Below are 12,395 nucleotides of genomic sequence, written 5' to 3'. Positions count from 1 at the left end.
CCACTCTTGAATATCTTTATACTTCTCTTTGTTTTCCATTGTTCATGTTACACATATTGCCTTAATGGCTTTGCTGATCCTCAGTTGTCAGCTCATATTTAAGAGTGGAGGACTAAACATCTCATTGGAAGTTTGAGCATGTGGGTGGTGGGGCTTGATCTCCTTTGAAAGTTTTCACTATAGGATGATCTAGCAGAAACTTCCGATGGGTAGTCAGGATCATTTGGTTTTTCCTCTGGGGCGGTCACATTTTGTGAAGAATGCCCCAGTTTCCTGACTCTCTGGAGTGTGAAGGCCTGGCTCCTTCCATTCTGGAATCTGAGAGGCAGAAGACTTGGTTGGTGACTCATCCTGTGTGACTGTGCTCACTTGCTCACATAATCCTGTTTTCAGTGTGGTGGGCTCACCCCTCATCTGTGCCTATGCAGTCCAGCTCAGAGGTTCTTTTATCCTTTTCTGGAGAATAAGTCTTTGTATTTGTTACTGGGTGGAGTTAGAGATCTGGGTATCTTATGAATCTGGATATGTGTTACTTCTTAAGCGTTTTTAAACCACTCCCCATTTTAGCCCTCATCCCTCCTTCTGAAGACACCTCACCTTTGGGGGAGTTTTGCCATGTAAGTCGGGTTACTTCTTGGCTCTTTTTACTCCTGGCTTCGAATTTCATTTTCTCAGATCTGTTTTGTCATTTCCCATGCTGCCAATATTTTGTTGCTGTTATTCTCTCTCTTGTTTTCGCTGTCTTTGTGGGCTTGTCTCTTTTAAGGACCTTCCCTTTACCATTGTTTTAGTTGGATTGGGGAGGCAGAGAAAAGATTGATATGTTCTGTTTACCATCTTTATCTGGAAGCCTTTCTTTTGCTTTCTTTCAAGCCTAAAGGATTTGTAAATATTTTATCCTGTATGTTTAGACAGCTTGTGGTGGGAGAATTTCAGGTTAGGTCTGTAATACTGCTCCTCATTAGATCTTCAAAATGGGCTTGTAAGGCATGCCATGCCTCTTGCAGATGAGGAAGCAGTATTTAGAGAAGTTAAGTAAGGTGTGAAGTGTTATCACATAACTCTAAGTGATGGTGCTGGCACTGCACCTCAGGGTTTTCTGACTTTAACACTGACACTTACTCCACTGCACTAGCTTTACCCACGCTTCCTCTAGCAATTGTATGGCATAGGGGTGGGCTGTGTTTTCATTGAGAGCGCAATAAGCAAAGGACAAGACTTATTTTCTGCAGATTGTTTATGTCTTTATTCTTTTGTCCTGTTACAGTGTAAGGAGAGGATGAGGCCTGTGAAAAAGGCACTGAAACAGCTCGACAAACCTGACAAGGGGCTCAGTGTGCAAGAACAACTGGAACACACCCGGAACTGCCTACTGAAAATCGGAGACCGGATAGCCGAGTGCCTTAAAGCCTACTCAGATCAGGAGCACATCAAACTCTGGAGGAGGTAACCACTTTGGCCTCGTCTGCCCCCTTTGATTTGACTGAGTGTGGGAGTGGATTCTGTTTTCTTTTAATAAAAGGTGGCATAGCCACCTAAGAAACCTTCTTCCCAACAAAACTCATCTGTTGGCAATATACCTGCAGGCTTTAACTTCCTTTCCACGAAATGGGCCATTCCACTGAGGCCAGCCTTTTGAAGGAGGAGGATGATGTCATTAATTTATTTTATGAGAGAAAGATAGTGGTACTGGATTTGCTGGTCTGTTCTCAGAAATAAATTTTCTTTAAGCCTACAAGGGACAGAAATCATCTGGTCTTAACTACTTTACCCATCTCAGGTTGATACCTAGATATTCAGATATTACTGTATCTAGTACATCTAATTGGTTGGTTCTGTACCAACACATGGTGAAACAGAGAAAACCACAAGAACTTTGAGTTCTCTATTCTCATATCCTTCTTTAATAATTAAAGTAGTAATTTGGATTAAAGCAGTTAATCTAGAACTTACCAGTGTTTAAGGCATCACGGTTTATAAATGTTCCTTTATATACCCACTTAAAATTTTTAAAAAGATATCAGTAGTTTTAGGGAACAGGTGGTGTTTGGTTACATGGATAAGCTCTGTAGTGGTGATTTCTGAGATTTTGGTGCACCTATCACCCGAGCAGTGCACACTGCACCCAATGTGTCATCTTTTATCCCTCAGCCCCCTTCCCCCCAGAGTCCATTATATCATTTTTATGCCTTTGCATCCAATGTTTGATTTTCCATTCCTGAGTTATTTCACTTAGCATAGTGGTCTCCAGCTCCATTGAGGTTGCTGCAAATGCCATTATTTTATTCCTTTTTATGGCTGAGTAGTATTCCATGGTATGTATATACCACATTTTCTTTATACACTTGTTGGTTGATGGGCATTTAGGCTGGTTCCGTATTTTTGCAATTGCAAATTGTGCTGCTGTAAACATGTGAGTTCAAGTGTCTTTTTCATATAATGACTTATTTTCCCCTGGGTAGATACCCAGTAGTGGGATTGCTAGGTATATATCCACTATTCACTTTGGATATTTTAAGGAAACGTAACTGGACATTCTTTTTTTTTTTTTTTTTTTTTCTTAAATGAGACGGAGTCTGACTCTGTCATTCTATCACCCAGGCTGGAGTGCAGTGGCACAATCTTGGCACTGCAACGTCCGTCTCCCAGGTAGCTGGGATTACAGGCACCTGCCACCACGCCTGGCTAATTTTTGTATTTTTAGTAGAGATGGGGTTTTATCATGTGGACCAGGCTCTTCTTGAGCTCCTGACCTGAGGTGATCCGCCTGCCTTGACCTCCCAAAGTGCTGGGATTACAGGCATGAGCCACTGCGCCCAGTCATGGCTGGAAATTCTAAAAGGCAGTTGTAACATTAAATCTCTTTCCATTAATCACAGTTACTTCGTTTTTATTTTATTTTAGACTCAGAGGGTACATGTGCTTGTTTGTACATAACCACAGTTATTTTGAACTTGTATAGTTCATGGATGATGTGATTATCTTTGTATAATATGTCCAATCTCAGAGGACTGGTTTTTGAGTGAAAAGTGGATTTAAGAAAACTTCTGCATGATGGTGTCCACAGCATGCTTCACCCCTATAAAAAAAATTTAATTTTCAAAATGGTACTTTTTTCACCTTAACACTGTTACCAGCTTCTTTCTTTACCTAGCGGGCATCTGGCCTTTTTTTTTTTTTTCCTTTTAAATTTAACACTGACTAGAAGATAGCAAAAGGTCATCCCACTGAACAGACTCATTTTTAAATGTGCCAGGCACTGTGATCTTGGCTAGCAGTAGTTTATAAGGTCTTCACCCTTTACAAGTCAAAAAAGTAGTACAAGGCAAGCCTCCGGAGAAACTGTTCATCATGAGGCAGCAAATGCAAGGCCAGATAGAGTGGAAGGGCTGAGAAGGAAGTGCGTGAAGAGTAGTCAGGAAGGAAGGTCTTCTGAGAGGCAGGCAGGCGCACTTGAACTGAGTGTACATGACCTGAGTTGAATTGCTGAGATGAACAGAATTCTCAGGCTTCAGCAAAGACTTGAAAGTGGGTCAGGGAGGGGACTGGGTGGTGTTTAGGGTTTAAAGAGAGTTTGTTAAAAAGACTGAAGCTCTTTATAGGAGGCTTTAGACAGGAAGGTAAGTGGCTCTTCACCTGATGCAGCAGGCTTTCTAGTTAGGGAGCCTGTACAGGTGTCCTGTCAGCAGCAAGCCATGGTGAAACTACCTGTTAGGAAGTTTGAGAAGATATGCGACTCCTTTATGGCGCTCACTCTGACTACCTGTGCTTACTCTTTCTTTTTCTTTTTTTTTTTTTTTTTCTTTTTTTTTTTTTTTTTTTGAGACGGAGTTCGCTGTGGTGCCCAGGCTGGAGTGCAGCTGGCGATCTCCGGCTCACTGCAACTCCGCCGTCCGGGTTCCGCATTCTCCTCGCCTCACCTCCGAGTAGCGACTCAACAGCTACAGACGCCCGCCACCGCGCCCGGCTAGGTTTTTGTATTTTTAGTAGAGCCGGGGTTTCACCGCGTCAGCCCGGAGGGTCTCGATCTCCTGACCTCGTGATCCACCCGCCTCGGCCTCCCAAAGTGCTGGGATTACAGGCTTGAGCCACCGCGCCCGGCCTGTGCTTACTCTTTCTAAACACCCATTTCATCATATCATTCCCCTGTTGTGCAGAAACACCATGCTAGGGTGAACATAATGGAATTGGAGGGAAGAAGTCACTGAGAGTTTTAAGGAATAAATGAAAGGTCATGGTGGCGACAACTGGGAGGAAGGAGGGGCAGTAACACAGAGATGACTGACTGAATGGAGGCCACAACCTGGGAGATAGTCGTGCTGATGGATTTGTGGTAGAGTCCAGAAAATGAAGGAAAGCTTAAAGGACTGGAGTCCGGGGTGTCAGTGATATAAATTCAGAAGAGTTTTAGGTACTGACAGAGCCTTAGTCTCTAAATCCCTCTGTCATACTATTTTGGCAGAACCATATAAAGGTGTACAGTAAGTCCTCAAATAACATTGTTTCCTTCAGCTTTGTTTCATTGTAACATTGATGAGAAAAAAAAATTGATTTTGTTTCACTTAAAGTTGCAGTTTCCAAGAACCTATTGACAACATTAAGTTAGACTTACTGTATTATTAACGCAAACACTTGAAATAATATTTCTGTAATTTAATTTCTATGCTTAGGGAATATACCACAGCAAAATTTATTAGCTTGCCATCCATGAAGATAATAAAAAATTGCTTTTCTAATTCTATAATTCACCAGAACTGTTCATTTTCTTTTAGGAACTTATGGATTTTGTTTCCAAGTTTACAGAATTTGATGCTCGAAAACTGCATAAGTTATACAAGATGGCTCATAAGAAAAGGTCTCAAGAAGAGGAGGTAAAGTACAAATGCAATCCTAATTCATACAAACAAATACCAACTCCACAGAAAAATCTCTTAATTATTGTTTTTCCACAGGAAGATAGTCACAGAATCATGGGTTATTGCTGGTGCTAATAGTCAAACAATAAGACCAGATGGGTGAAATAGCCGATGCATTGGAGCCTAACATTGTTGAAATTCTGACAAAGAGTGTTTACCCTGTGTTTTTATGTTCTAGAATCATTTGTTCACCAGGTTTTTTCTTCCATGTGCATTTTTCTTCTGTACATGTCTTATGGTAGCTTATAAATGTGGCTCCTAGGAAGTAATAGGGTGGCGGGCAGAAAATACTTTTTCTCTTCTTTTCTGGACCATCTGCTTGGTGTCCTTCCAGCTTTTGTATGGAAGGGGTCCTGCTATTCACTTGTGAGAGGTGCTTAGAAGTTGCCTCTCCTTTGGAGTAGGGGGATAGGTGCAAAAGTGAAATGGAGGAGGCTGCAGAGGCAATGCTCCTTGTGTAGGTGTGCCCATTTGCATATCTGCTGACTTGCCACATGGGCTGTACCCAAGTTGGACATTTGGTTCAATCTGTGAGCATTAAATACCACCTCCACTAATGTGTCAGCTCCATGAAGGCAGAGATTTTGTGTCTCTCATCTACTGCTATGTCCTCAGCACATAGAATAGAATAGAATGGTGCTGGGGACAGGGAGGCACTCAGGAGTATTTGTTACGCTGTGCCCAGTGCTGTGTTGGCCTGTGAAGCAGCACCCTCAAGTAGTTTATAATTTAATTTTACATGGAAGAATATGTTATAGCAGTAACATACAGGAATCATATACTAATAAGCATTATAAAAAGTCTATAAAAGGATAGTCAGGAAAGGCCCTGGAGGGAATGAAATAGGTAGGAAAGGCCCTTTAGAAGGGAGTGAAAATTAGGAAGAGGGACTGAGGTTGGACACATAATAATGAAAGACTTCATTCATTTAGGGATCAGAAATGAGTATAAGTTGAATAACAAAAATGGTGGTATCCTAATAGTGGGAGTATACATTGTCACAACCTTTCTGGAGGAGAATTCAGCAAGATTTATTAAGACTAAAGCATGCAGTTTTGCTTCCAGGAATTTAGTTTGAGAAGGAGATAGAGATTTAAACATGTTTATAATGGAAATTACTTGGAAGCCCAGCAATAAGAAATACATTCAGTGTGTCCAGGCATGGTGGCTCATGCCTGTAATCCTAGCACTTTGGGAGGCTGAGGCGGGGGTGGATCACTTGAGGCCAAGAGTTCAAGACCAGCCTGTCCAGCGTGATGAAACCTCATCTCTACATAAACTACAAATATTAGCTGGGTATGGTGGCACATGCCTGTAGCCCCAGCCCCTCAGGAGGCTGAGGTGGGAGGATTGCATGAGACCAGGAGGTAGAGGTTACAGTGAGCTGAGATTGCATCACTGAATGCCTGCCTGGGCAACAGAGTGAGACTCTGTCTCAAAAAAACAAAAAACAAAACTCAGTAGTTCATGATACATCCATATTGGGAAGTACTAATCAATCATTAAACATAATATTGTAGAAATAAGTATTTACATGGAAAGACTTACACATTAAGTGAAAAATGAATGCCAAATATTTTGTTTAAAACCTCTATATAAATACAAAATAAGCTTAAAAAATATGTGCCAAATTATTAACAGTAATTCCCTTGCTGGTTAGGTTTTAGGTCACTTTATTTTTTTTATTTTGTGATTTTTTTTTTTTTTTATATCAAACATTTGACTTGTGTGATAAGGAGTAATGTTACTCGAACATTCAGATATTTAGCTTGACAACTTTGGTGTAGGAGTTAGTTCCCACTGAACAGTGGAGGGTTTTTTGTTGCGGTTAGCCTTGGAAAGTTGGTAGTCTTGGCTTTACATGGTCCAAGATGATCCTCCGAGAGTGCCAGCAGCCTAGGCACCTGTACAGTGCCCTGTACAGTGACATCTAGCGGTGTATGCATGTGTTCTTGCAGGTACTTAGCAGTGATGGTCAAACTCAGCATAAATTCCACTGAGTTCCCCCAGCAAATAGCCTAACAGTGGAATTTATGAGCATTTTTTGGTTAGGAGGAAATGAACGGCAGTTCAAAAGTTAAGAAGGACAAGAGGGAGCTATTTAGAGGTGATAGCCTTTATTCTTCTCTGGGGAATTAAGCCTGGGATCTTGAGCTTCTTTGGTTTCCTTTTACTCTTTAGGAGCAAAAGAAGAAAGATGACGTGACTGGGGGTAAGAAACCATTTCGTCCAGAGGCCTCAGGCTCCAGCCGGGACTCTCTGATATCTCAGTCCCATACCTCACACAACCTTCACCCTCAGAAGCCTCATTTGCCTGCCTCCCATGGCCCACAGATGCATGGACACCCAAGAGATAACTACAATCACCCCAACAAGAGACACTTCAGTAATGCAGGTAGGTCATTAAGTGGAGTTTTTAAAAGAGGTGCCAAAAAATAAAAAATTCACAGCCGTTTCATTTTCCAAAGACAGTGGCTGGACTGTTGTGCTTTATTTTCTTCTAACACTTCATTGTCCTCTCTTTTCTTAATGAGAGAAAGCATGAAATAAAGATCCCCCCAATTTTTTTGTCTGTTTGTTTGAGACTGAGTGTCGCTCTGTCACCCAGGCTGGAGTGCAGTGGCTCACTGCGACCTCCACCTCCTGGGTTCAGGCGATTCTCGTCCCTCAGCCTCCTGAGTAGCTGGGATTACAGATGTGCACCACCACGCTTGGCTAATTGTTAAGTTTTTAGTAGAGACAGGGTTTTGCCATGTTGGCCAGGCTGGTCTCAAACTCCTGGCCCCATGTGATCTGCCCACCTCAGCCTCCCAAAATGCTGGGATTATAGGTATGAACCACTGCACCTGGCCCCAGGACTATTATTTAAGCTTCAGATTAAGAAGAACCCAGCTAACGTGAACAGACGAAAAAGACCGAGGGAGAAGTTTACATTCTGTATGGCAGTTAAATGATTAAAACTGCTAATATTCAAAGAGCTCTTGTAAATTGAGAACAAAACAATAACAATAGAAAAATGAGCAATCAGTAGAGTGAGGAGACAGTCTATGTAAGGGGAGAAAATATTACCAACCATACATCTGATAAGGGGATAATATCCAAACTGTGTAAGGAACTCAACTCCTTATGTAGCAAGAAGGCAAACTCGATTGAAAAGTGGGCAAAGGACCTGAATAGACATTTCTCAAAAGAAGACATACAAATGGCCAACAGGTATATGAAAAAATGTTCAACATGACTAATCATCAGGGAAATGCAAATTAAAACCATGATACCAGTTCACATTTGTTGTTAGGATGGCTATTACCAAAAAGTCAAAAGATAAGGGTTGCCACGGATGTGGAGAAAAGGGAACCTAGCACATTGTTGGTGGGAATGTAAGTTAGTACAGCCATTATGGAAAACAATGTAGAGATGCCTCAGAAAAATCACAGATAGAACTACCATATTATCCAGTAGTCCCACTACTGGGTATACATTCAATGAAAATGAAATTAGTTATGTTGAAGAAATACCTGCACTTACATATTCATTGCAACATCATTTACGATAGCCAAGATATGGAATCATCCTAAGTGTTCATCAGCAGATGAGCGGATAAAGAAAATGTATATATACACAATCAAATAGTATTCAGCTTTAAAAAGAAGGAAATCCTGTCGTTTGCAACAACATGGATGAATCTGGAGGACATTTATGTTAAGTGAAATAAGAGAGGCACAGAAAGAGAAAAACTGCATATTCTCACTTATATATGGAATCTGAAAAAGTCAAACTCATAGAAGCAGGGAGTAGAACAGTAGTTACCAAGGTTGGAGGTCAGGGGAGAATTGGAAAGACATTAACAACAGAGATAAAATTTCAGTTAGATATGAGGAATAAGTTGAGAAATCTGTTGTGCAACATGGTGACTGTAGTTAATGTATTATATTTTTGAAAATTACTAGGAGATTTTAAGTGTTCTTGCCACAAAAAATAAGTGCGTGAGGTAGTGCATATGTTACTTAGGCTGATTCAGCCATTCCATAATGTATATGTATTTTAAAAATTGCATTGTAATCGATAAATATATACAATTTTTAATTGTCAATTAAAAATTTTTTACAGCCTGGGCAACATAGACTCCATCTCTAAAAAGTGCGAAAATTAGCTGGGCATAATGGTGTAGTAGTCCCAGCTACTTGGCAGGCTGAGGTGGGAGAATTTCTTAGGTCTGGGAGGTAGAGGTTGTGGTGAGCCAGGATTGCACCACTGCACTCCAGTCTGGGCGAGAGAGTGAGACACTGTCTCAAAACAAAGCAAAACAAAACAAAAATTGCAGTTTTGAAACAAAACTCAAAGGAATCCATATTGAATTAAAATTTTGGAAATTCGATTAGAAAAAGTTAACTCTGTAGAGCTTATCCATTGTTTTAAAACAAAATGAGCAAAAGTTATGAATTAGTTCATATAAAAGAGAAAATTCAAATGGCCAATATGACAAGATGACCAACCTTGCTACTAGGGAAATATAAATTAAAGTAACAATAGGTTAACCAATTTTTTTTACCCATTCAGATCATCAAAAATTGAAAAGGGAAATACACACCAATTGCTAAGAAAGTGAATTGCTATAACCTTTTCAAAAATAATCTGGAAACCCACTCTGCAGGTTCTCTGTTCCTCCAGCAGTGGTCCGTGCCTGGGAAAGACCCAGATCCTTAGCCTCTTGCTGGTGCTCAGGATCACAGATCTCTTCAGTGGTAACAGAAGTCATCTCTTATCTCTGAGGTTTTCTGCTCTGTGGAATCTTAGTCCTTCTAGTCCTCATTGCCTTAGCTGCTCTTTGATGCCTTTAACTTTTTTTTTTTTTTTTTGGAGGAGATGGAGTCTGTCTCCGTCACTCAGGCTGGAGTGCAGCGGCACGATCTGGCTCACTGCAACCTCCACCTCCCGGGTTCAAGCAATTCTTCTGCCTCAACCTCCCGAGTACCTGGGATTACAGGCACACACCACCATGCCGGGCTAATTTTTTTTTTTTTTCTATTTTTAGTACAGACAGGGTCTCACCATGCTGGCCAAGCTCGTCTTGAATTCCTGACCTCAAGTGATCCATTCGCCTCGGCCTCCCAAAGTGCTGGGATTACAGGTGTGAGCCATTGTGCCTGGCCTTAAACACGTTCTTTTAAATCTTCCCTTTCTCATTGTTTTTGGCAGGATGTAATTCTGCTACATGCTACCTTGCCTGGATGCATAAGTTCTATGTTCTGTAATCTTAAAAATCTGAGTTCAAAATTATTTCATCACCATTTTGTTGAGGGAAAAACAGTTAATGACTTTGCAGAATGACTGGGAAATGTTTCCCTGCTCTTAGACCTAGTTGCATTAGTTATACTGGCTTTTTTCTAGTATTAGGCTGTTTCTGTGTTTTTCATACGATGTCACTTACTTTATATTCTGAATCCTTTAAAATAACTTCTTACTAAATGCATTCTTTTATTTAAACTTTGGATTCCTCACCCATCTTTTTAATAGCTCAATACTTTGTAACCTGTGATTTACCTCACAGAAAGTTTGAGAAGAAAGAAAATCTGTTTGATTTACTCTGGAAACAATGAATTAGCTTGAGTTTTAAACATCTCTACAAAACCACAGATATTGATATCCTGTTAGAAATCTCATTTGATTTGAAGCCATCTTCAAGTGATCCTTTGCATGTTTAGAAGGTGTCTCTTTTTGATGTTATTTGTTAATTCTTAGGGTGAATAGTCAAAAGTTTTTTACTTTGTGGTACTCTCATCTGATTTACCCAGATCAGCAATGAATTTAAGCCACTGGTTGACTGTACATCATATTAATGCTATCAGTTTCTAAGCTGGGCACTTCCTTAATGGTGTTATTCCTCAACTCTGTAGAAAAAAGCTAGAAGGCCAGCAAAATGAGTAGAGACATTTATTTGGTAGCATGTCTTTGATCTTAACATAATTATAGACAGAAGATGGATTTTTCCGTGAGGTCATAGGTTCCTTTTGGTTAGTCCTCTGTATTAGTTTCCTAGGGCTGTATATAACAAAGTACCACAGACTAGGTGGCTTAAAACATCAAACCTTTCTTTTCTCACATTTCTGGAGACCAGGAAGTCTAAAAATCAGTCAGTAGGGTTGGTTCCTTCTGGAGGCTCCGAGGGAGAATCTGTTCCATGCCTCTCTTTTGCCTTCTGGTGGCTACCAGCAGTTCTTGGTGTTCTTAACTCATAAGTGCATCACGCCAATTTCTGCCTCCATCTTTGCATAGCCTTTCCTATGCATAGCCTGTCATATCTCCCTCTGCCTTTATTTTGAAAGGATGCCTGTCCTGGAATTTATAGCCCAACCCAAATTCAGGGTGATCCCATCTAGAGATTTTTAACTTAATTACATCTGCAAAGACCTAGGTAAAATTTTTTCACACTCACAGGCTCTGGGTGGACATGATATTTTGGTAGCCACAATTTAACTCTCCATCCCTGGACTTCTGTGTCCTCACTACGTTTTCTGATTCAAGTGAGTATGATTCTTTTCCTTAGGAGAAAAGGCAGGCTACAGAAGTTAAAAGGATTATGGTTTGGCCTTATCCTTAAGAGACAGATACTGATCCAAGCTCAAAGTTAGAGAAATTACTTTTTTATAGGAGGAGGTCCATTTTTGTGTGTGTGCAGAATAGGGAAGAATAATAGAATCAGTGAGTGTAGTCTGGAGAGATTTTCAGAGATCAGGCACAGCAGGTACCAGCAGTTGAAATAAACATTAGATGTATAACCAGAGGATATTACCTTGCAGCTGTGAAACTCAGCAGTATCATTTTCTGAATTAGTTTGGTTTCAATGTTAAGAGTTTGCCACAGATTGGAAGGTTAAACAGGTATGGAGAGTGAAAAGCGGTAGTTCTTAAAATTTCAGAAGGAGAGGAGTAGTAAATTTTGCCTTAAAATCTTGTTGGAAAGAATGTTTAGGAGTCATTACTGATATGTTAGCAGCAACAAGACCAAGAAGAAAGAAATTTAATGTCTGTTTATAACATGTGTCAGACTTTCATTTGGAACTTCAGCAAAGTAGTGCTTATTTCAGCAGCATACCTAAGAAAATTGGAACAATACAGAGAAGATTGGTATGGAAGAAAATAAAAGTAAAAAATAAAGCTGGGCGTGGTGGCCCACAGCTGTAATCCCAGCATCTTGGGAGGCTGAGGCGGGCAGATTACCTGAGGTCAGGAATTCGAGACCAGCCTAGCCAACCTGGTTTAACCCTGTCTCTACTAAAAATTCAAAAATTGGACAGGCATGGTGGCGGGTGCCTGTAGTCCCAACTACTCGGGAGGCTGAGGCAGGAGAATTGCTTGACCCAAGAGGTGGAGGTTGCAGTGATCTAAGATCGTGCCACTGCACTCCAGCCTGGGCAACAGAGCAAGACTCTATTTCCAAAAAAAAAAAAAAAAAAAAAAAAAAAAAAAAAAAATAGACCAC

The 12,395-nt window shown here is 40.6% G+C and overlaps 1 protein-coding gene across 1 annotated transcript in view; it reads left to right on the top strand.

The window, feature by feature from the left end:
• Nucleotides 1-12,395, top strand: part of CHD2 (chromodomain helicase DNA binding protein 2) — a 151,438-nt gene that overhangs the window by 130,232 nt on the left and 8,811 nt on the right. Inside the window, 4 exon segments of the mRNA XM_017875233.1 lie at nt 1,268-1,446; nt 4,773-4,780; nt 4,783-4,871; nt 7,098-7,311. Of these exon segments, the coding sequence (XP_017730722.1) occupies nt 1,268-1,446; nt 4,773-4,780; nt 4,783-4,871; nt 7,098-7,311 (490 nt within the window).

The sequence above is a fragment of the Rhinopithecus bieti genome, unplaced genomic scaffold (assembly GCF_001698545.2).
Source record: "Rhinopithecus bieti isolate Rb0 unplaced genomic scaffold, ASM169854v2 scaffold_9696, whole genome shotgun sequence".
In the NCBI taxonomy this organism is placed as follows: domain Eukaryota; kingdom Metazoa; phylum Chordata; class Mammalia; order Primates; family Cercopithecidae; genus Rhinopithecus; species Rhinopithecus bieti.
The sequence above is the reverse complement of the archived record's forward strand: the minus strand, read 5'-3'. Positions and strand labels throughout refer to the sequence as shown.